The 25925-nt window shown below is 39.5% G+C and overlaps 1 protein-coding gene across 4 annotated transcripts in view; it reads left to right on the forward strand.

Moving 5' to 3' along the window:
- The first annotated feature begins 749 nt into the window (after positions 1–749).
- The window catches only part of LOC124140364 (vacuolar protein sorting-associated protein 13A-like), a 154670-nt gene continuing 129494 nt past the window's right edge, over positions 750–25925 (forward strand). For all 4 annotated transcript variants that reach the window (XM_048384082.1, XM_048384084.1, XM_048384083.1 and 1 more), the window contains exons 1-4: positions 750–839; positions 9896–10028; positions 13183–13226; positions 24398–24440. In XM_048384082.1, coding sequence (XP_048240039.1) covers positions 9932–10028; positions 13183–13226; positions 24398–24440 — 184 coding nt within the window. In that variant the 5' untranslated portion in view covers positions 750–839; positions 9896–9931. The remainder of the gene's footprint in view (positions 840–9895; positions 10029–13182; positions 13227–24397; positions 24441–25925) is intronic.

A 25925-nucleotide genomic window follows, 5' to 3' on the forward strand; every position in this document is an offset into this window, starting at 1 on the left:
AAATACATAAATTAGGAAACAATGCCTTCCGTCTTTATTGTGGAAAATATAAATGAAAGCGATTACCGTATTCGACGTAATAAGCGCCCCTCTCTAATAAGCGCCCACGGCGATATTTGCTCGTATGTTGGCTAATGAACATTCCCAATAAGCACCCTTTCCGATTGATCAATGTACACAAGACTTATTTATGCACCCTTAATTATGGGCAATTAAATTCTGGAAAAAATACATCGGTGGAATATAAACATTTCAGGCTGTCAGCGTAAACCACGAAATTTATCTTTCAACTCAAAATTCTCTTTTCAACCCTTTTTTTCACCAAAATAATATTCTAATAAGAGCACCTTTTGAGAGCGCCCTGGGCGCTTATTACGTCGAATACGGTAATTACTTTAGATCAATCATCTAAAGTTTGTCCCGAGCCCCGCTCCACAAAGTCATCTCAGAGCTAAGACCATCGTAACATTAACTTTACCATGACTGAGATAGTCTTAGGGCTAATTAGTTCGCTTAATTATTCGGTTAATTTTTATTTGATGATGTCTTAGATTATATCTAAAGAAATAATTGTTGATCCGGTGAGTGCACTGCATTGGCAAAAGTAGCATAACCAAATTAGTGGAGACTAACGGTTAACGGACGACGATGTGCTAAGTCAACAGGATTCCCTAGTTACCGTTGACAGTGGTATAGCGAAGGACGACCTTGAACTTCATTGCGCATACATTTCCACTTCCGCATAAATCACGTGACAATGTAGCTAGTTAGCGGGATGCTCGGATATATTTAGGAAATGTCATTTCTGTCAAACGGTGATACAAGCGTTCTTCTCAAAGGTAAGAACTGAAATTTTGTGACCCGGTAGATCACAGTCTACTTATGATGCTACGGAAATGTCACGTTTCTGTGGGCTGAAGGGAGTTCACAAGCGGCTATCGTCTGTTAGGCTAGTGCGTTACCCGTCTCAACATCTATCGCCGTTGGATCGATACAATTTTCATGAGTAATGAAGACGGTTTCCAGGACGAAAGCTGAGAATACGGTGGGTTTTACCGAGATAATTCGTAGAGATGACCTCACATCGTGTATGACATCACGGTCGCGACTGTCGCTGCATTAGAAATGACATTAACCGCTGTCGTCTGCCACAGTGTTTACATCTGACAGCAGTTACCTGTGGTTGTCACAAGACGGTTATGTTGATACCATCATATTACTCATATGTGGATTAACATTCCAGTGTAGGAACTCTGTCAGAAGCTAAAACTCCAATTGAAACGAATACTTGGTAGTACAAGTATACATTATGACTTGTGTGCAGTGTATCGAACATAGCTCACCTTTCTACGTTTCCGAATGTTTAGCCCAATTGGAGATTTGTTGATTTATGTATGTGACCTGGAAGAGAGTGTCATATCTTACCCATCATGCTCATGCTATCAGCCACTGGATTGTCAAACCTGTGATATCCTACTGAAAGGCAAGACTATATTTGCATATTAAGTTCATTTTGGTGAAAAAAATAATGTTCCTTTTTTCAAGACTCAATTGCATACATGTGTAGGTGTCTGAAATATATTTCATGTTTTGTCTTGACATAGGTTAGTAGATTGGACACTTGCAAATAGATCCTGATATATATCATGTTGTCTTGAAACAGATCAATGGATTACAGATTTGCATTATAGATACAGAAAAAGGAAATGCCTGTATGCATAGCTTGATATTCAAAGGCTTAATATTGGCAATATATTGTGATCTTTAAATATACTCTTCCACAAATCACATACAATACTTACAGCATATTTTAAGGTTGAGCAGGATGGCAGACACTGAAGAAATGAGAGTGGAAAATCTTAATTACCAGGTCACATTTGGCCGCTGACTGGCTAACAGTAACAGTGTTGTATGCAGACAAACACAGCAGGTTTCTAATCACACCAATCAACAGTAGTGTTGGAAGTTTGTAGAAATCTAAACTTTGATTATCAGTTCATCACAGGCAGTCATCAAGAAAACTATTGTCAGACCGTCTATTCATTCACACATGACAGTTATTAAACACAAGGTAGTGTCATTATCACTTGAGTGACAAAATTGACTGACTTTGAGAACTTAAAGAAAATTCAGCTAAATTAAAACAAATTCTATTTCACAATAATGACAGTAAGGAAGGAGAAAAGGAAGTTTTTGTCTTTGGTGCCTTTTTAACCTTTCGTGTGTTCACTTAAATTATTTTGAAATGCCAAGAAACATGACTGTCTAGATATTTTGCATAGTTTAGTTTTTCCCAAAGCTGAACTCTTCAATTACAGTGCATTTTCTCTACAGTTTCTGAACTGCCTCTTTGATCCATCATTCTTAATAAACTGTCAGACAGCCTCTTAAGAAAATGCAAAATGATATCTTTATTACGCAGGATAAATCCATCACTTTGTGTTTAACATGCTCAGTGTGGGTACATCTATGGGCTTGGAAAGTTAGATTAGATTTAGATTTAGTTGGAACACCAGCCCAAAGTGTGAACACTGCCGACTTGATGCTGTCATAACCTGACAATTATATTACCATGATTATGCTCTGCCATGTCTATGATTTTCTTACTCTATGGTTAAACTGTTGTGACTGGTGGAACCGATGTTTGCTTTTTGATCCCTGTTTTAAGCTGGTTTAGGCGAAGTACAGTTTAGCTAGTGTGAATGAATGAGTTATTATTGATTCACATTGATTAGGAAAATAACAGTCTTTGGAATTATTTGCTTGCCTTAATGGCAGCTTTAGCTTGACATGTTTAGGCTGTAATGTATAACATGTAAAATATTTGGCACTATCTAAACTTGCCAAACTCAGCCCCATTGTAAAGATATGCATCAACATGATCAAGTGGCATTGTGTGTTCATGATCAAGTGAGTTGATAATTGTTTCTTTTCTTATTTTTTAATATATTTCCTCACAATGAATAGAACTAGTTTTGGAGTTGTTGAAAAAACACAGTTGTCGTGATCAAAATAATTTGAGTCATGTTGACATTATATACATAATGTGCAGACTGGTTTTAGTCACTGCAAGTGTGTAACACAGAGATGCTATCTGATTCGTGCTAGGGATATCGGCGCACTTTATGTGAATACATTGAATTGAATGTGGTGAATGATAATATTGCATAGCTCTTGCTCAGATGTGTAGGCGAACAGCACTCAACTGCCAGTGGATCAGCTTTCAGAATAGTCCTCTACTTTTGAACATGTTCAGCAAATTTGCTTCACATTGAATCAAGCTGCATCATTGATGTTGGGGGAGGTTGCAGCATCTCTCATATCATGGTGTGGATCAGTATGTTTGTTGCATGACAAGGAATTAATGGCCGACAGTTCTCAGTCTGGTATCCCAGGACTCGGGTATTGAATGAGTGATCAACTGGACAGTGGTGTCATTTGGTCAGTTGGTGTAGGATCCAAGTCTCGAGGGTGAGAAGCTCATTGTAAGCAGCTACAATGGTGGGAATAGATCCAATAACTAGCGTGGGTTCCCTCCCTACAGGATCTATTGATCCACGATGCTTGTGGTGCTGACGCAGGCAAGTCAGGCTTGGGAGAGGAACGTTATTAGAATTCTGTCAATCGCTTCAACTATGGCATTCAGTGATGAACTGCAGTAGAATATGTCTGCCCATAACCAACATCAGTCTTCATCGTATGCTTATATAGTCTGACAGAATCTTGTATATGTTCTCCATGTATGTATACTGGCTGATGTTACATTACTTGTCATATCAGCTGTTAAACATGCTTCAAACATATTTCATTCTGTGTATAAATCTGTGCATCTGCTGAATCAAGGCATATGAAAGTGTCTTATCTTTTTGGCAATATGGTGGAAGATCTATACGTGTTGGAATATTGGATTGCCCCTAATAGATACCAGGCTCTTTAAGGTCATCCTCAGAAGTAGGATCATCAGGTTTACCCATCCCAGGTCTTTCAGAATTAGACTTTTACCATATTTACTAATTAAGTGCCCTGTGCACTTTGTACATTTACAAAGTGGAGAATGTGAACAAACTAGGGCTGGGACGGGTAACTCAGGTACTCAGGTCAGGTGCGTACTGAGTAGGAGGCCCGTGAAGACGCCAGGGTAGAATAGGTTATCAGCAACCCATACTTGCCGTAAAAGGCGACTAACGGGATCGGGTGATCAGGCTCGCTGACTTGGTTGATGCATGTCATCAATCCCAATTGCGTGGATCGATGCTCATGATATTAATCACTGGATTGTCTGGTCCAGACTCGATTATTTACAGACCGCCGCCATATAGCTGGAATATTGCTGAGTGCGGCGTTAAACAACAAACCAACCAACCAACTGAGTAGGACCCGGATATCCACAGGACTACCCGGATATAATGTTTAGGGACAAATCTTGAACTCTGTAGTGATTTTATCATCATGTTTATTGGTAGATTTATACTGTAAAAAACATCATGTACATTATTGACAAATGATAGGATTTTATTATCATGATTAAACAAAGTTGGACACCTTCATTTATTTTTTTACCTTTACCTGCTTCTCCTTCACATCAGTAAATATAGATATTTTGTTATTTTTGTGTAAGGAACAGGTGGCCTATTGTCAAAGCTGTCTTAGCTAAGACAAATCTTAGCAACTTACAACAAAAGCTTACCACACTTACTCACATTGACAGCTTCTGACCTGTGATTAGTATATGGAATAAGCTCACATGTCTAGGTGTTTCCGAAATAATCTGAAAAGATGATGTCATGACAACGTGTAGCACCTATAGATATTGTGATATCTGTTAGCTAAAGGTTATATGGTTCGTCCTCTTCTACCACACTGATTGGCCCACAACTACCGAGTGCTTTGAGAGCATGGTGAAGTGTCTCTATATTTCATTGGCAGCTCAACCAAAGTGTTCTGTTTGTTGGCACTACATCTGTGATAAACTGGAAATAGGAACCTGTTGTCATGGTTATGAGAGCAAGGTGAAGAGTGAGTGACATTACAGCTTTATTTTTATCAAAGGCACATGAAATTTTTGAGTCTGGACGTCAAAATGAGTGGTTGTTAATGTTTGATGACACACAAAATTGCCAGTTCAAAATATTACACAATAACCACGCAGACTGTTATCATGGATAATGAGATGCAATATGACAATTTCAGCCTTACAGACAAGGGCCCAATTCCACAAAGGGATCTTAGCGCTAAGGTGATTGTAACTCAAACTTTAACACAGGCTTGGGATCATCGTAGCACTAAGATCACTTTGTGGAACGGGGCCCTGGTCTGTTGATTGGTACACTTAATTGGTAAATCAATTAGGTACCAGTAAGAAGAATACTTTCGACTTATAAAACCCAGAAATAATTGTGCTTGACATTCATCACTGGATTCATATAATAATCATCATAATTATAAGGTACATGTATTTAAGTTGAAAATGTGATTTCAAAGTGTGCCTTTTGGGCATTGGGAACTTATTATTATTGTGAATTTAACAGCACCATACGCACTCTACTACAAGGAATGTCCAACCCTGAAGTCAGGGTTAGAAACAAACAGTTTTCGTCCACTAGTCCTTATAATGATAACATATAGCAAAACCCTTAATAATGGCAAATTTCTTCTAGTCCTTATGATACCTTTACCATTGGGCAGTTTGGCAAGGTCTATAGGACTTGTGCCAATTTCTAACGCTGTTCAGAAGTACCCACACTTTAAATGGTTATCTGTTCATAGTTGAATAATTTGGCAACAATGGTAAACACTTTACTGATGCTACTCTCATACTTCGTAATAAATTCCTTTTAGTGACATTTTACTTCTATTCTCTCTCGACTCGTGAAGATTCCGGGGTAGAATAGCAACCCATGCTTGCAATAAAAGGCGACTATGCTTGTCATAAAAGGCGACTAACGGGATCGGGTGGTCAGACTTGCTGACTTGGATGATGCACTGTCATCGATCCCAATTGCGTGGTTCAATGCTCATGATATCAATCATTGGATTGTCTGGCCAAGACTCGACTGACAGACTGCCATCATATAGCTGGAATATTGCTGAGTGCGGCGTTAAACAACAAACGAACTACTTCTATTCTCAGTGGTGATTCAATCATTTGTCATATGTACAACTGAGCCCTGAGATGAAATGAGATGAGGCCATACCTTCTTATCAGCTGCTGCGGTTGTTATGTACGAGACTGATGTTGCCTGTGTTGTGTCATGTTTACAGGTCGGGGTCAGCCATGTTGTGTCACAATCCTGTCTTCACAAGGAGATGTGTGGCAATGTGCTCATTTTTGTAATGTAACATTGTTGTATTGTTTTTGTAATGTTGTACCATTGTATTGGTTTTTAGTGTTGTAATGTTGCAGTCTTGCAGGTTTGTTTCAGTGTTGTAGCATTGGTTTTGTAGTGTTGTTGCAGTGTTGTGTAAAATTGGTTTTGTAGTTTTGTTGTAGCATTGGTGTTGTATGGTTTTTGTAACATTATTGTTTTAGTCTTGTAACATTGTTATAGTGTTGTAGCATTGTTGTTTTAGTCTTGTAACATTGTTATAGTGTTGTAGCATTGTTTTATAGTTGCAGCATTGTTGTGTTAGTCTTGTAACATTGTTACAGTGTTGTGGCATTGTTCTATAGCTGCAGCATTGTTGTAGTGTTGGAGCATTGTTATAGTATTGTAGCATTGTTGTAGTGTTGTACCATTGTTTTAGTCTCATATCATTGTTGTAGTGTTGCAGCATTGTTGTAGTGTTGGAGCATTGTTATAGTGTTGTAGCATTGTTGCAGTGTTGTAACATTGTTGTAGTTGAGCTGGACGATGCATGAACAAATAACACAGACCTGAGCCTCAGACACTGAGACGTCCTCCCATGGTAACATTTGAATCTGCTGTGTTTTAAAACTATAGATGCATGTGTTATTGTAGTTGACAAGGGAGGTTGGAGTAGCGTGTTTATCTCACAGTATCTACTGGCTGGCGTATATATGGACTTGACGAGTTATGGCAGGTTAGGGAACTTGGACTAATTATACTGTTGACACTGAGTGACAATTCGTAATTAGAGAAATACAAGATGTGAGATAATAATTATCTACGCCTGTACTGGCTGGTTTGACAATATGTAAAAGTATATTATAGAAATATGCTTCCTTGTGCCTTTTGTTTATTGTTGGTCTGCAGAAATAACCGCGTCATGAAACTATTGCGAATGTGTGTCACTCGCAGTTTTTGCAGTATTTTCCTGTTCGCAAAACTTTCCAGACTTACAATAAATGAGTTTATTTAAAACAAACTGCCTTTATGCCAGTCGTCTGGTGTGCCTCAATCGTGGTGATTTTCACACTAAAATGATCCAAACAAATCATTGCACTTTGTATAGTATTGTGACTCACAATACTATACAAAGTGCAATGATTTGTTTGGATCATTTTAGTACAGTAAGCCTACAATACGAAATCAGCAGTATTGGGACTTGAGTTGAAAAAGAAAGTAGGGTTTTGCACCACAATATACCAGCAATATCACGACAGCGGACAACAGATGGATCCGAGGTCGGACGCCTTGTCCACATGACCAAAGAGGTTAACCCCGTCAGCAAGCTGACAAGGTAAGGATGTCATCTGTGGGATGACTCCATGCCCTGCTACATGGGCTTCACACATTACCGGTATACCTGAGTGAGGAATCAAACCTGGGTCTTCAATGACAAGCAAACGCTCTAACTATCTAAGGTTACCCCGTTGCCTCCTGTGAAGCTCCACAACATGTGCTGGCATGCTGATTATCACACCCTGCTCTGGGCTCATCAGTGCTCATCACGAACAAAGACATGACAAGCCATACTATTATAAGGCAATAACAGTTGGAGTGTTTGTTTTCATCAGAATTGTTGCAATTTCCCCCCACTCTTATTTGAATGTTTTTAGGGGGCTGCTCTTGTGTTTCAGATGATCGTGATGATGCTTTGTCATCGCCTGATGACCTTGTTCAAGATAAAACATTATCTTCGCAGGAAAATAACTCTCAAACAAGGCTCTTTACCTGCTTAAAGCAAAAGAACCAAATTCAATGAACCCAGTTACTCTAAATGTTTTTGGTTTTTTTATGCCGCAGACAGATATATTTCAGCTGTATGGCGGTGGCATGATGTAACGAGTGTTGGCCAGATAGTCCAGTGGTTGACATTTCGAGTATTGTTTCATGCCATCAGGATGTGGTAACACGCAATGCTGTCGTGTTATGGTAACACACAATACCGTCGGGGTGGGATAACAAGCCGTGCCATCGGGGTGTGGTGATACTCAATGCTGTCGTGTTATGATAACACGCAATACCGTCGGGGTCAGGGGTCAATTTAGCTGTTGGCCCGTGGCCAGTTAAAATTACGAAAGGCTTGCTGAAATAGAAGGTAGATGGTCCATCTGGCTAGTCATGAATCAAGTAATTTCAATGAGAAAATATTTATGGGGGGAAGAGGTCGTGTGAATGGTTAACTCAAAGATCATCTCGCTAGAATGGCACAAGCGGCAGACATTTTGTAATGTTCTGTACAACAGCAACATCTTTATTTGCTCATAAAATCTCCATGAAATGAACCAAATGGAAGCCGAGATTTTTAAATCTTAGAGTGCAGGAAATGACGTTTTCGGGCCCCCTGTAAGTTTTGAGAAGGGCCATTTAGTTTTGAGAAGGGCCAGTAACTTTAGAAAGCAGCAAGCCCAGCTGGCTACATACAAATTTGTTGTTAAATCTAACCCTGCGGGGTGGGATAACACACAATACCGTCAGGGTTTGGTAACACAAGGCCATTAAGTATGATAACTCATAATACCATCGGGGTATGCCATGGGGAGTATGATAACACAATGACACAATCACTGAGCTTGACATGCCTGACTGATCATGCACTGATCTGATTTACTCAGTTCGGGATCCATTTTCTTCCTGGTTTCTATGGGGTTACCCTCAATGTTTGCATGAATAATGAATTGTTATAATCATTATACAGTAATGCATCCATGAATTTGGTGTATCTGCTATATCCCAGTAATGATATATAAATGTATTGTAGTATATTCAAATGATGTGTACATGTGTGATGGTATATCCACTTAACGATGTTTGTTACCTACGAGGGCAAACATATCAGGGTCCGTAAAAATCATATGTTCCCTAGGGTCATATCACGTCAGGAGATAACAGTGTTTCCGTCATCCGGACGGCATTGTTGACGTCATTCAAATCTTATTGTGACGTGAGGTCGGAATGACATCACACTAGAAACGACGTCATAGCTGAAGATTGTTGACGTCAGTTGACAAATTGTCGTTCAGCTGCTGTTGTGACTTGCTGTCCTGAAAGGTTAACACTAAAATTTGTCTCTGTATGTAAACAATGGTAAGCACCTTCTTTGGTAATAAATAGAATATGACACTCGTGCCTAAATTACGGTATTTCCATCACTCGCTCGGAAAATACCGTAATTTTGACGCTCATGTTGTAAACATAGTATTACATGAACACTCATATAATATCCTCTCTCTATGTATATATGTATTGTGGTATATCCCTGTAATGATGTATAAATGTATTGTGGTATATTCACGTAATGATGTATAAATGTATTGTGGTATATTCACGTAATGTTGTATACAAGTATTGTGGTATATTCACATTATGATGTATACATGTAGTCTATATCCACGTAATGATGTATACATGTATTGTGGTATATTCATGTAATGTTGTATACATGTATTGTGCTATATTCACATTATGATATATACATGTATTCTATATACACATAATGATGTGTACATGTATTGTATATTCAAGTACTGAAGTATATGCTGTGTTTCCAGGTTGTGGGGGATGAGAGGTGGCAGTGAGCAGACACAATGTTTGAGAGTGTGGTGGCCAACCTCCTCAACAAGTACTTTGGGAAGTACATCCAGAACCTCGACGCCAGCAACCTCAACGTCAGCATCCTCCAGGGTACGTAGTGTCTGTGTCAGAACAGTTGTGTCCAGTGCTAAGATTCCCAGGGCATGGACCATATTGATCCCATGACAGTTTCTTCTTTCTTGATCCCATGTTTATATTCAGACTACCTTAGAAGGAAAGATTAACCAAACAAAGATGGTTTGTAGGATATAATGGGCAGAGTGTGGATCATGCAGGCTGGGGCAATAAGCAAGATCCTACGGACCCCCCACAGACCCCCTACAAGTTGCATACAGACCCTATCGCGGGTCAAGTTGCCCTCAGCTGTGCTTTGCAGACAGGACCCAAAGCAAAAATATTGTCACTCCCCCCGCGGAAACAGCATGCAGAAGAATTTGGGCTCCCGCTGTAGTTAGCAGGCAGCCAATTTAGTATCGTACTACACCAGCATGGTGTTTAACTAAAGCCCCTATCTGCACCTTGCCAAACAGTGGTGCACAAAATGCACAAAATGTATGAAGACATTACCCACACTGCTGACTTCCACATTATATTACAGTTGAGGTAAATTATGATATGGAAGGAAGTTGGGGACTAGGGAAGAAAAGAAAAATTATGCGCCTCCCCCAAAGTGAAATTACATATTTACCAGGAACTCCATTTGGAGTGTGGAACCTTTACTCAGTAATAGACAATGTCCTGCACACATTTGTTTTAGAACTGTTAAAAGCCATAGAATTCTAAGTGTTCTTAGAATTAAGTGACATGATGTCATTGAGGTATTTCCACAAATCACATATACTTTAGTCATTTGAATTCTTTTTTTACGCACACCCAAAGCCATCCATGACGATATTTATATGTACAACAATCGGGAAGGATGCACCTTCCTATACCTCCGTAAAGAGGTGGGTAGAGGAGTTTAAGCATGGCAGAGAGGGCCTTGAAGACGAGCCCCGTACTGGAAGGCAATGATCCAGAGAATACACAATATGTTGTAGATCGACCAGCGAATGATAAAGTGTCACATTGCTAGTTCAGTAAGCATTTCTCAGGAGAGAGTACATACCATTATCAGAGAATCCTAATCCAGCTCTGTTTGAAGCTGATCCACACAGATTCTTGCAACAATTTGTGACCATGGATGAAGCCACGGTTAACAACTTCCAACCTGAGTTCAAATAACAATCAACTCAGTGGAAGCATTTGACATATCACTACCAAAGAAGGCAAAGCCCATCCCAGCCTTAGAAATTGGCTCTAGTCCTGTAGTCCTTGCCAAACTGCCCAATAGTTAAGGTATCATAAGGACAAGTAGAAATTTGCCATTTTAAGGGCTTTGCTATATGTTACCATTATAAGGAGTAGTGGACTAAAACTGTTTGTTTCTACCGCTGCTATCCCATCGTCTGGATAGGTTATGGCCTCCATGATCTGGGATGGGGAGAGCGTCATCTGCTGGACAGTCTTCCAAAAGGCCAGACAATAAACGGGGCATATTATGATGCAGTTTGAGGCTGAATGAGATTATGACAAAGAGATGTGGGGAGCTGAGAAGAGGTGTGGATTTGAACTACAGCACCACCTTTTTTTGCTGATCTGGCTCCGTCAGACTTCCATCTGTTTCCCAAACATGAATAAAGCTCTAGCCAAACACCATGAATATTGACATCATAGCAGCTGCGGAGAACTGTTTGAACAGCCAGGAGAAGGACGTCTACGAAACTGGGATAAAATCCCTTCAACCTCATTGGCAAAATTTTGAATGTATCATTGTGGAAGGGGAGTATGTTGAAAACTAAGTCATCTTAATGTCTTTAGGTCAAGTCTTTCTATGTGATGCTCAGAACTTATCAATAAACCCTCATAAATAATACATGCCTCTACATGTACCTGTGAAGCCTAGGAAGGTATTAACCATTATTCACTCAAAGGAAGGTATTGATTATAATTCACCATAAGGAAGGTATTGAGTATAAATCACCTCTACATGTACCTGTGAATCTTTGGATGGTATTGATTATATTACACCCTTTTATGTAAATATGAAGGAAGGTATTGATTACTATGCACTCCTACATGTACCTGTCAAGCCTAGGAAGGTATTGACTATAATGTTCCTAAGAAAGGTATTGCTTATAGTTATAATGCACTTACGGAAGTTATTGATTATAATTCACCTCAAGGAAGGTATTGATTATAATTCACCTCAAGGAAGGTATTGATTATAAATCACCTTAAGGAAGGTATTGATTAGAATGCACTTAAGGAAGGTATTCATTAAAATTCACCTGAAGGAAGGTATTGATTATAATGCACTCCAGCATGTACCTGTCAAGCCTAGGAAGGTATTGATTATAACGCACTTACAGAAGGTATTGATTATAATTCACCTCAAGGAAGGTATTGATTAAAATGCACTTAAGGAAGGTACCGGTATTCATTAAAATTCACCTAAAGGAAGGTATTAATTATAATGCACTCCAACATGTACCTGTCAAGCCTAGGAAGGTATTGATTATATTGCACCTATAGAAGATATTGATTATAATGCATGTGTCTCCCTGCATCTGTTGACATGGTAAAGGTGAGATTAATAATCTCGAAACTGAAGGTGTGTTTTCTTTGCTGATATAGTTTGGTGTTATTATGGTTAGGCCATTAGTTTTTTAGTTGTTGGATCACAAATGATTTAAGTTAAAGCCAGAAGTCAGAGAAGGGAATATATATATATTTATTTTTTGAAAGCTTACATCAGGATAATGACTTATAGGACGGGAAAATAACAAGAGAAAAAAAAGATTTCACTACCATTGGTGCCATTGTCTGCTGGAACCTTTGTTTCTTCTCGGAGACAAGAGAATTAATTTCGACAAAGTCTGTGTATCAAGGACATGGAACAAAACTCTTTATTATGCAAGGAATTTTGCAATGACACATCGACTGAACAACATAGGGAAATATTAATGTCAAACCGAGCTTCATAAGTTTAATAGATGATTTTTTTTTACAACACTGAGTAATCTCAAAACAAATTAACTTGTATCAAAAATGAAGTCTAAATTTGGATTATGTTTTTTTGATTTTGGAGAAATGAGGGTCGTGGATCCATGATCCAACAAATGACATAATAATGGCCTTATACAATGTTCTCTGTGATATAAGCTCTGTTAACGTGTTATATATGTTCTGTTTGCTTGCTCAGGTGATGCAGAGTTCACAGATCTACAGCTGAGGCCAGAGGCATTGGTAAGTGTCAGTTCTGTGTTATTTCAGCTGTACACAAGCTGTGCAGGCTGAGAAGTGCCCCCACCTATTACAAAACATTCATAAAGAAGTAAATGATAATTGTTGGTTACATGCTACATGGAATAAGCAAATATGATATGATATAACACCAGTGTGAACATGATGAAGGGACTGTTTACTTAGTTACTGTGTTGACAAGGATGTGTTGACACGTTAGTCAGAGGGATGACTGATTTATGATTTGGGACTGATTAATTTAGTCCTTGTTTGAAAACAATTTTTTTTCGCTGGACCTGCTAGATGTACTGAATAAATATGTTCTGAACTAAACTAAATTAAACTAAATTAAACTAAATTATACTAAACTAAACTAAATTGAGAATCTCACCAAAGTGTCTTTTGATACTAAATTATCAACGACTGTTGATATATTTGATATCAAAGGACATGAGAGTGAGATTTTATTTATCATCCAACATTATTCTTCCAACTTTTTCAGTTTGTAGTTAGTAATGAGCAGTGTCTTATGTGTAAAAAGTACTGGTAACAGCTTCAGTAGCAGAGCCATTAGTGATGTCATTTGATTGTAACGTCTTGGTAACCAATGACATCACAATGGTCCGCAAAGCATTGTGATGCAATTTCATTGCAGCTATATCGACACTGTAGATATGGCTTGATCTCACCTAAGCCATATCTTTCTGTGGGAGCCAGTTTTGGATGATAAACAAAACTAATACACTGAAAATTTTGTTGTTTCACTTTCGTTTGCCTGTTTTGAAATTTGGTATCTGCATTCCACAATTTTTCAGGTACAATCGATTTCAAAGAACATAACACGTTTTTTTTTGCTTAGAAGTTGTTTGACCAGGATCAAAGCATTAAACATGTACAGAGCTTTCCAAATGTTTTATGGTAGACATGTGGAGGACATTTCCAAATTTGACGCATCAGTGATAAAAAGGTTGTCCAATATAATTCCCTAATTTTACTTGCACCATAAGTTTCCGTGGTCGTTCACGTGAACACTTGACTTGCCTTTGCATGTGTGAGTAATGTGTGCCACAGGGGATGCAGGATGCGCTCCCCTATCTGCGAACACCTTGTATCATCACTGTCTGTTATTGATTCATAAAGACTTGCTTATTATGTTGTCGGAAACATACAATGGACTCTGCATTTAACAGTTTTTTCTTGATATTACAGAAAGGATTATATTTATAATTACTAAATCACAACCAACCCTGTTCATAATTCTGGGATGAAACATCAAATTGGATTATCTCAAAAGAGGAATGGTAATTTCTTCAGGTTTTAGAGGTGAGGTGAGGTGAGGTGGGATGAAATGGGGAATAATGTTATGTTCGAGCTTTCTTCACTTATACGGTGATGTGCATGCACCTGTGTGTGCTGCTTGTACTTGTCCAGACTTGTCTTGTGAAGGTAAGGTTGATTTCTTAAATTGACAGTGGTTGATATAATCAACACTGTGCTAGAACTTGAGATTCCATTCAGCTCATTGATTTACTCTATTTGCTGTTAACTTCAACATGTTCATTTTACAGCACCATGACATTGATATATGGACACTATCATCCTCTCACACAGTGATAAAATTTTATTACATGCAGGGGTCATGGGTGGCATAGTTGTCTAAGGCTCTTCAATTCGCTGTGCAGAGTTGTGCCCCTTTGGTTTGACAGGAACCTATGTTTGTGTGTTTGAAGCCCGGTTTTGAGCCAATTTTTTGTCAATACTGTTTTAGAAACATAATCAGAACAAACATGTATTAAAAACTACAATTATAGGTTTCTGGCATCGGACACAACTCTGCATAGCAAATTTCTGCGCTCTAGTCAGCGGTAGAAACTAACAGTTTTCGTCCACTAATCCTTATAATGATACCATATAGCGACACCCTTAAAAATGCCAAATTTCTACTAGTACTTACAATACCTTAGATATTGGGCAGTTTGGCAAGGACTACGGGACTCATGCCAATTTCTAATGCTGGCCTTGACCTGTGAAGATTCCGGGGTAGAATAGGTCTTCAGCAACCCATACTTGCCATAAAAGGCGACTATGTTTGTCGAAAAAGGCCACTAACGGGATCAGGTGGTCAGGCTCGCTGACTTGGTTGATACATGTCATCGATCCCAATTGCGTGGATCGATGCTCATGATATCAATCACTGGATTGTCTGGTCCAGACTCGATTATTTACAGACCGCCGTCATATAGCTGGAATATTGCTGAGTGCGGCGTTAAACAACAAACAAACCAACCAACCAACTAATGCTGGCCTTAGACAGCTGGGTATTCCTTTGCCCCATCTTCCAATATATCTGATCTACGTGAATGTTGGATAAATTTGTACTGATACGTAAACACTGGAAGACCTTCATACAGTGAATAGATATTTTATTGGTTTGATTTGACAATAGTTACAGTTCATTTTAACTAAAGTTAAGTATGATTTTTATTTTGTAATTGTAATTATTCCTGGTGCTGTGTTCCAGCATGGCAGTATGCCATGATGTCTCGGCGAATATGTTATGCTGAATATTCCATTGCCGCTTAGGCAGTCGGTCGTATTTGCTCCTTTTCTCAAAATAAACTATTATTGATTCAGAAATAGGCAGGCAGTGCACCTTGAAGGGACGTACTAGCTTACTGGACAGTATATTAGGACAGTGACAGGTCTATATTTATGTCATAATGACAATTGGTAGCCAGTAGCAGAAGTCCCTTGAGGTAATTACTTGTCTCTTGTTCAATAATAAAGTCATTGCCATAGCTCACAGCCTCAGTGACATGGTGAATAATGCATGGGACCACATCATAAACAGGGAGTGTTTTTGTGTGGACTGGGAGCAAGTCTATGTTATCTCACTGAACCGTAGACTTTCTACATACCGGTATATATTGCAGTGTTTTTGTGTAGACTGGGAGCAAGCCTATGTTATCTCACTGAACGGCAGACTTACTACAGTTATGTTGCAGTGTTTTAGTGCTGCGTTGAAGCAAGTCTATATTGTGAGTTGTGATGTCAGGGTGAGGTGTGGTGATTTCAGGGTGAGGTGTGATCTCAGGGTGAGGTGTGGTTATCTCAGAGCTAGATGTGATGTCAGGGTGAGGTGTGGTGATGTCAGGGTGAGGTGTGGTGATGTCAGGGTGAGGTGTGATGCCCGAGTGAGGTGTGGTGATGTCAGCGTGAGGTGTGGTGATGTCAGGGTGAGGTGTGGTGATGTCAGGGTGAGGTGTGATGATGTCAGGGTGAAGTGTCATGCCCATGTGAGGTGTGGTGATGTCAGAGCTAGATGTGATGTCAGGGTGAGGTGTGGTGATGTCAGGGTGAGGTGTGGTGATGTCAGGGTGAGGTGTGATGCCCGAGTGAGGTGTGGTGATGTCAGCGTGAGGTGTGGTGATGTCAGGGTGAGATGTGATGTCAGTGTGAGGTGTGGTTATCTCAGGGTGAGGTGTGGTGATGTCAGGGTGAGGTGTGAGGTGTGGTGATGTCAGGGTGAGGTGTGATCTAAGGGTGAGGTGTGGTGATGTTTGGGTGAGGTGTGATGCCCGAGTGAGGTGTGGTGATGTCAGGGTGAGGTGTGGTGATGTCAGGGCGAGGTGTGATGATGTCAGGGTGAGGTGTGATGCCCATGTGAGGTGTGGTGATGTCAGGGTGAGATGTGATGTCAGTGTGAGGTGTGGTTATCTCAGGGTGAGGTGTGGTGATGTCAGGGTGAGGTGTGATGCCCAAGTGAGGTGTGGTGATGTCAGGGTGAGGTGTGATGCCCATGTGAGGTGTGGTGATGTCAGGGTGAGATGTGATGTCAGTGTGAGGTGTGATGTCAAGGTGAGGTGTGATTATCTCAGGGTGAGGTGTGGTGATGTTTGGGTGAGATGTGATGTCAGTGTGAGGTGTGATGTCAAGGTGAGGTTATCTCAGGGTTAGGTGTGGTGATGTCAAGGTAAGGTGTGGTGACACTTGCTTATAGGAACAAAATGTGCAATGTCTGACACATTAATAAGGACATCCATCATAAAGAACAAGATATCTCAGAACCTGACACATTAACATCATTGAAAAATCAAAGATAAAATGAGTATGTAGTCTACATAAGTTGTACTTGCTTGCTTCCAAGCAATCCTTTGCTTTCGATGTTCTAATAAAGTCATTCAGCTTTCGTTATGACATGACAACACCCTTGAAAGGTCTTCAGTTGTCCTTGAATGTTGACAATGATAATCAGTGTGAACATTAGGCTGACCTCCCCCCCACATCACACCCCCACCCCCACTCCCTCCCCATCCATGCCCTTACCTCAAACAAGCAGGTCATTCTTGACTCTTCCAGGTCACCCTGCAACCACAGGGAGCAAGTCAATTACATGCAAATAATGGTTCAGGTCTGCAGTGTATAACAAGTTTAGTCCTGAATAAGACTTTATATTTATTGGTTTAACCATAATGTGCCTTGTAGTTTGGACATGATTATCGGTGCAATCAAACCTGATTGATACGAGAATTATGGCATGGTGATTACACTGAACCAGGGCATGAACAGGCAGTTCGGATCAATAACGCCATGCTTTCCTGTTAGTGCAGATCATAAGCAGCATTGTTAAAATTCATACATTGGGTTTAGCTCATATATCATCGTGGTAGATATATCTATTTTCCCTGACAAATAAGGTAAATCAAGTTATATGGATGTATTTATATGTAGCTATTTATAGAGGAGTATGCTTACAAATTCAAGGCTAAAGCTCTAATGGACATGTTGTATGGGGGGGTCCTGATTCCTTGAGTCAGTAGTCATCTTTTTTTCCGGCTTAGTCATGCTAATTTCAGTTTAGTCAGTCAAAAAGGACATGAGAATAACGAACAAGCCGTCAAATTGAATCTAAAATGCTAAATCGTCTCTATGCAAATGTGGATGGTCAGTCTGGCTGTATGGAAACATGGGGACAGCTGGTCCTGCTTTCGTTTTATTACTGCCCTTCATGTTTTGCACATACATTCTACCAAAGACTGACTGGTTAAACATTTTATTGTGTCATTGGATCTACTTATATGTGACTTTTTCAAAATTTATAGCACAATTACCATAAACAGTGAAGTTGTAATTTCATGCTAAGTAGTTTTTATGGACATTTTTATGATAAAAATGTGACTCATCTTACGATAGCATTTTTAAAGTTAAGCAGTATTCCCCTTTAGGACCATCATGTATGATATATTATTATGTTTTGTTCAGGATGAACAGGATGTAGGTCATCTTGCCAAACATTCTATTAATGTTCGTCTTTTGAAGCATTTGGTCCAGAAAGTTGAAATTGTCTTTTATATAACAGTCTTGTATAACATGATGAAGTACTAAAGAATGTTATAGGTTGTTTGACATGTTTAAGGATCACCTCAGAATCTCTAACTAGCTGATTGGTAATTAACATCATATATATAATTTCAAGCTTGTTTCAGTGTTCTTCAAAATTCTCTTTGTACTGACAGATTCATGTTGTGCTGTGGTCAGTTGATTTGTTGATTCACAGCCCTAATTTGGGGTTTGAAAGCGTGATCCACACATGCAGAACTCACTGTATTCATATTAAAGGCCAAAGTGTTTTAATTTTGTGTTTAATGGCAATGCATGTCTTTCTGCAGAGCTGCTTTGAGATGTTAGGTGTACATGTCTGTATACATACTTGTCAAACTTCTGTGCCCATGCTGGCCATATTGATGGTGGAGAATCACAGCACTGGAACCTCTATCTACTGATGCCCTGTGCAGTACAATACAGTGTTATTGATATCTTGGCACATGCCTAGTGGACCCGTGAAGATCTGGGTTAGAATAGGTCTTCAGCAACCCATGCTTGTCGAAGAGGCGATTAACGGGGTCGGGTGGTCAGGCTCGCTGACTTGGTTGATGCATGTCATCAATCCCAATTGTGTGGATCGATGCTGATGATATCAATCATTGGATTGTCTGGTCCAGACTTGATTATTTACAGACCGCCGTCATATTGCTGGAATATTGCTGAGTGCGGCGTGAAACGAACCAAAAAATAACAAAAAAAAGCATGCCTAGTGAATGGTGGTATTGGTATTTATGATGTTTCAGCTAAAATGAGATATCTTGCTCAATTCATATGAATAATGTGCCGATCTAAGAAAAAAAGAATTACAAGGACTACATTTGCTTGTATACTTGTAGTGAGTGAGTGAGTATGGTTTTACACCGCTTTTAGCAATATTCCAGCAATATCACGGCGGGGGAATCAGAAATGGGCTCCACACATTGTACTCATGTCGGGAATCGAACCCGGATCCTCGGCGTGATGAGCGAACGCTTTAACCATTAGGCTAACTGACTGCCCCTTTAGACTAGTAGAGAGTGGGTTATTATTTAGCCTCATACCATCTGCTATGAACACATCTGTTTGTTGACTGGTATGAGCTGTATGTTGCAGCTGTCCAATGGAGATGCTCCACTCATATTTTTGGAAATTGCTTGTGGTCAAAATTGAAACTAAGCAATAAAATCTTCAACTGAGTTTCGAAATCACATGGCCTTATTGTACTGTAGATGATTCATATCGTCAGGATTTGGTGTCCTGACCCTAAGATTGTAAGTTTCATGCCAAATTCTAATTGTAATTTGGAAAAGTTGACAGCTATGTACTCACTGTTTAAAGTGATGTTAAGCCTTCTGTGGGCATATTCAGCTGAAAGATAGTCTAAGATTGTGAATGATATGGTTAAGTGTACAGTATCAATAGTCCACCCATATCACTCTGGGGACACCAAGTCTGGGACTCATGCATTGTACCCATTCAGGAATTAAACACCAAATTTCAGGAGCATCTTCTTTAACCAAGAGGCTATCCCACTAGCTCGTAAAGGTCATGAATACTGCTGTAAGTATCATCAACCAAGATAGCTTTAGAGCTTAATACTATTTCCACGAAGACAAAATGATGGTTTTTCCAAGCATTATTCACAATGTGATTTGATGGAGTTAGCGTGCCAATTAATCCCGCCACATTACCACAGCTTCCCCCGAGATATACCGATTCTCATCAGGTTTGCAGCATTTGTGTTAACACAGTGTTCAATCAGTTTGTAGACAGCCAATGCATGTGGTGTGGTGTTCTGAAGAAGCCTGGAGACCTCTGCGGAACAGGTACTAGGTATTAGTGCTGGTATGGGAATTACAATGGTTTGTTGTTGTGTGTTGTGGGACTTACAAATGCTATGTACTCATGAATATTTTGTTTAGTTTTTTCGAAGGGTTTTGTGCTTGGGATATCTCTGGATAATGAGCAGACAAGCAATTAGCAACCGACTAAAATGAAATAATGTTTTATTATCCTCTTCAGCATGTCAAGGCGGCTTTAGGGTAGCCTAGTAGTGTTGTCCATTCACTACCAAAACCTGGGTTTGATTCCCAAATGAATACAAATATGGTGAAGCTTGAAATGAAATTGTAATTAATGTTTAAGCAAACTGAGCACCTTGTACATGTTGTATACCCTTGTTGTCAATGTAGGGGTCGTGGCCGGCAGCCTAGTGGTTAAACCGTTCACTCGTCATGCCAAAGACCAGGGTTTGATTCCCCATATGGGTACAACAGGGGTAGATTTAACAAGAAGCTTGTATGTAGCCAGCAGGGCTTGCTCCTTTTAGAGGTTACTGGCCCTTAACAAACTGGCCTACAACTAAATGGTGGAGGCCGTGAAATGGCCGTACCTGAGGTCGCGTAGCCACCTAGCAGGGATCTGAACTCCTCACCCCTAAAATTATTATTTTTCTGCACTCTAAGATTAAATTTTGGCTTCCATTTACCTCATTTCATGGTGATATATAAGCAAATAAAGAAGTTGTTGTACACAACATTACAAAATTGTGGCCAGTTGTCATTATACCGAGAAGATCCACTTAAAAAAATTAAACATACAAGGAGATGGGATGAAATTTGGACAAGCCAAACAGGCCATCTGCTTTACGTTTCAGCAAGCCCTTTGTAATTTTAACTGGCCACGAGCCAATTGGTCAGCAGTTAAATCGACCCCTGTACAATGTGTGAAGCCCATTCCTAGTGTTCCCTGCCATGGTATTGCTGGAATATTGCTAAATGCAGCATAAAAACACACTCACTCACTCACTCACTCACTCAATTTTATGAATATGTACCCATGTCATATGTGCTGCCTGTTGAACACCTAGCTGTGATATCAATTCTTTTATTGAACCTGTTCAGTGGAATACAATGTCTGAAGATGTTTAGTCCAAACTTACATTTGGAAATATGTTTTTGTTTTCACTACATGACCAACCACCAGGGCAACTGACATGAGCACAACCATAGTGGGTAGACAGTCACCTTGGATGTAATCTCATACACTAGGCCATGCCAAATTGTGTTTCAAGGATTAAACCATTATGATGTTATGCTATTGTTTCTTGCTGTTGATACTGAGCCAGGAATTCACTGGCCATTCTAAACGTGCATTCTAACAAATAAAACTGACACAACTATAGTTCAATATGCAAATTATATTGAGATTATATTACATGGTTTAAGTCAAAGAAATCACTCGAGTAACTTGATTCTTGACTCGCAGGGGCTCGCTGATTCTTAGTAACCTCCAGAATCAACATTTTCTCATGATTCCTTATGAAATGAAGCTTACAAAATAGGGAATGAAAATGTTTACATAGATTACGAGCCTGTAAGACCATAATGAATCAAAAATCAGTTCACCTCTCTTCAGTACGGTAGGACTAAGTCTTGGGTTTGATTCTCAACAAGTGTTCAGTGCAGGAACATGATAAATCCTGTTCTTTTTTCTGGAATATTTAAAGGAGAATATAACAATACTCCCCGTCTGCATCAGGCCATGCGCTCGGCATTAAGGGGATCAAACAAAGACTAGACGGATCCGAGTCAGTATACTGTGTCTGAGTGGAGTATCCCTGTTAAACTGCAGAAAAGGTATAAAAATGTAAAACCAGCCTTAATAAGTCTGGACTAGTACAGCGTCCACCTTATCAGACGGTAAGTCTGTCAAATGACCAAATATCAGCCTCTGTTAACTAGCATTGATTTAGGGAAAAGAACAGCGCCATGTCTGACAAGGAAATTGATTCAGTATGTTCATTGACCGGCATGACATTTAACTATCCATGTGTTGATGAATAAAGTTTGCATATAAGCAATATCCTGCTTATAACACGGAAGAATACGCTTCCAGTTCCGAAATTCAGGACTGAATCAATAATCTCCGGCATTGTTTTTCTTCCTCCATTCTTCATTCTGGGCTATTTTTGTTTCATTCTCTGTCATACTATCTTCCTGATAACTGGCATCAGTACCCCGGGGATAGCAACATGTACGAAACTAATCTCCAGAAGGACTTTTATTTTTCACTGGTTACGTGTCTTATTAATCTTATGGCGTATTTTGCTGATATGCATCAGTGTAGATGCTGGAACCATGAATCAATATGGTCTTATGATATTTTTGGGTTGATATGGTAACAAAAGGTCCTGTTTTTATCAAGATTAACATGATTAACAGCTACTTCATAGCTCAAACTTATAGCCTTTTATGACAGTGGGACCACTCTTAGCCTTCACTCTCATTTCAACCTTGGGACCAGCATCCTGTTGTATGTTATTAGGATGGCATACCTTTATGCAGTGTTTTTCCAAGTTACAGAATCGAGTAACAAGTAAGTTCGAGTAAGTTGAGTCATGTCAGTCATATTTACAGTCGCCATCTTGGATTTTCTGACATCACATTTGCATATCATGTGACCTTAGGTCACCTATACAGTGCTAGAAACTAACAGCTTTGGTCCACTAGTCCTTATGATAATAACATTTAGCAAACCCCTAGGAACAGGCAAATTTCTACTAGTCCTTAGGATACCTTAACTATTGGGCAGTTTGGCAAGGACTATAGGACTAGTGCCAATTTTCTAACATTGCTATAAATAGACCCGCCAATGTTATTCAGCAGCGGCAATTTTGACTAGAGAAGCAAGTTTGGGTTTCAGGGTTATATCACAGCTGAAATTCTAATTTTCGCATTCTAAGAGATTTTTATTGTATAACATCTAATTTACATGGCCAATATTAATACTTGGTCTGCTCTCCTTTAGTATTTGATCGCAGATTGGTGATTATTTACCTTTGTTGACGTCCGGATGACGTCTGACAGTTCCGAGATTCAGACAGCCATTCCAGGATTCATTCCGATGGGATATTCAAAGATCTTAATGATATGCAAGCATACAAGTTAGAGTTCCTGTTACAGTTATCACAGGTCGCAAGTGATTTGTCGTCCGAATAAAATATTAGTTTACGGTCTATATTTAGATGTTTTGACAGTTGATTGTTATCGCGATCTGGGGGTCCGAAGTCATTTCGACACATTTTGACAGCTCTAGGAGGTGTGGCCTCATTGTAATTCATTCTGGGTTAAGTGACTTCCGGAATGTATTGTTTACATTACATGAGTCCAGTTCCGTTTTCAGCCAAGTTCGTACACGTTCAAGTTTCAAAGTTTATTGTACAGTTTAATTGTTTTAACAGTTCAGATATATCAATCGTGAGAGGGATTAAGATGAACTGGATTCTAGAGCCATAATGTGACAGATAACTCTGAGTGACTGATGTTTCCAGTACAGTTGACAGCCACTATTGTGCCTCGCGATCTCAAGACCATGTACAAGATTTTTCAGTTCAATAGTTAATTAAAAAACTTGTTAGTGAACTTTACCTACTTGTGTGATCCTTCTGCGTTTTGCTAGTTTTGACATTCGTAACTTTTCGCTAAACCTCGTCTCCAAGCTATGGTATTTATTTTGTCACATTTTGTGCCTGGTGGCAGCATCCATTTGTTTTAGTAGTTTATCCACTACAGTAAACTACGTTTATAACGAACATGCTCATAACAAACTGACAGATATAATGAACTGTTTTTTGGTCCCGTCCATTTACTGTATATAAGCTGTATATGTGTTTTTAACAAACTACGGTTATAACAAACTAAATTTAGTGGTCCCTTTGAGTTCGTTAAAACCGTAGTTTACTACAGTAATTATCAACCAGTCTATGGCCGTTGTGTTACAATATTGATGTGTTGTTTTCTCTGTTTCAGTCTCAGCTGGATCTGCCCATCGAGGTAAAGGCTGGATACATAGGTGAGAAGATGTCCATGAGAAGCTACTCGAAACATGCAGCTGCATCGATCTTAGCATGCTGATAAACACTGTAGACAGTTGATAATCAACATGACCTGTCATTAAGAGAGATATGGGTCTTTGATCTGCATGTGGAACTATCAGGACAATCAATAATGAGATCTGGTTTTAAGATGGTACTATAAACAGTAGCAACATCTGGAGTATAAGTAGAGTTATTACAGGTGTAGGAGAAACAGGCTTGTAGCTGCATTGAGGGTTGCAATAGTAGCAGATACATTGAGGGTTGCAATAGTAGCTGCATTGAGGGTTGCAATAGTAGCTGCATTGAGGGTTTCAGTAGTAGCAGATACATTGAGGGTTGCAATAGTAGCTGCATTGAGGATTGCAATAGTAGCAGATACATTGAGGGTTGCAATAGTAGCTGCATTGAGGGTTGCAATAGTAGCAGATACATTGAGGGTTGCAACAGTAGCAGATACATTGAGGGTTGCAATGGTAGCAGATACATTGAGGGTTGCAATAGTAGCAGATACATTGAGGGTTGCAATGGTAGCAGATACATTGAGGGTTGCAGTAGTAGCAGATACATAGATGGTGGTTGCAATAGTAGCAGATACATTGATGGTTGCAATGGTAGCAGATACATTGAGGGTTGCAGTAGTAGCAGATACATAGATGGTGGTTGCAATAGTAGCAGATACATTGAGGGTTGCAATAGTAGCAGATACATTGAGGGTTGCAATAGTAGCAGATACATTGAGGGTTGCAATAGTAGCAGATACATTGAGGGTTGCAGTAGTAGCAGATAAATAGATGGTGGTTGCAATGGTAGCAGATACATTGATGGTTGCAATAGTAGCTGCATTAAGGGTTGCAATAGTGGCAGATAAATAGATGGTGGTTTTAATAGTAGCAGATACATTGATGGTTGCAATATTAGCATATTTATAGGTGGTGGTTGCAATGGTAGCAGATACATTGATGGTTGCAATAGTAGCTGCATTGATGGTTGCAATCTTAGTGCCGTTAAGTTTGTCTTACCTTCCATATTCTAATGGACTTATGATGGTCAACAGGGACAATGGCAAAAGCAATCTTGGGCAATAGTTTCAGTAGTAGCAACTTTGGGCAGCAGTAGCAACAGTAGCGACTTTAGCTTGTAGTAGTAGCATCAGCAACCTCAGTCAGCAATGGTAATACCTTTTGGTAGCAGTAGCAGCAACTTTTGGCAGCAGTGGCAATAGTAGCAGCATAAACTTTGGGCAGCAGTAGCAATAGTTGCAACATCAACTTTGGGCAGCAGCAGCAATAGTAGCAACATCAACTTTGGGCAGCAGTAGCAATAGTAGCAACATCAACTGTGGGCAGCAGTAGCAATAGTAGCAACATCAACTTTGGGCAGCAGTAGCAATAGTAGCAACATCAACTGTGGGCAGCTGTAGCAGTAGAAGCAACAGTGGCAGTTCTTGCCAATCAGAATGT

This window comes from Haliotis rufescens, unplaced genomic scaffold, assembly GCF_023055435.1.
Source record: "Haliotis rufescens isolate VD_foot unplaced genomic scaffold, xgHalRufe1.0.p SCAF_5, whole genome shotgun sequence".
Taxonomy (NCBI): domain Eukaryota; kingdom Metazoa; phylum Mollusca; class Gastropoda; order Lepetellida; family Haliotidae; genus Haliotis; species Haliotis rufescens.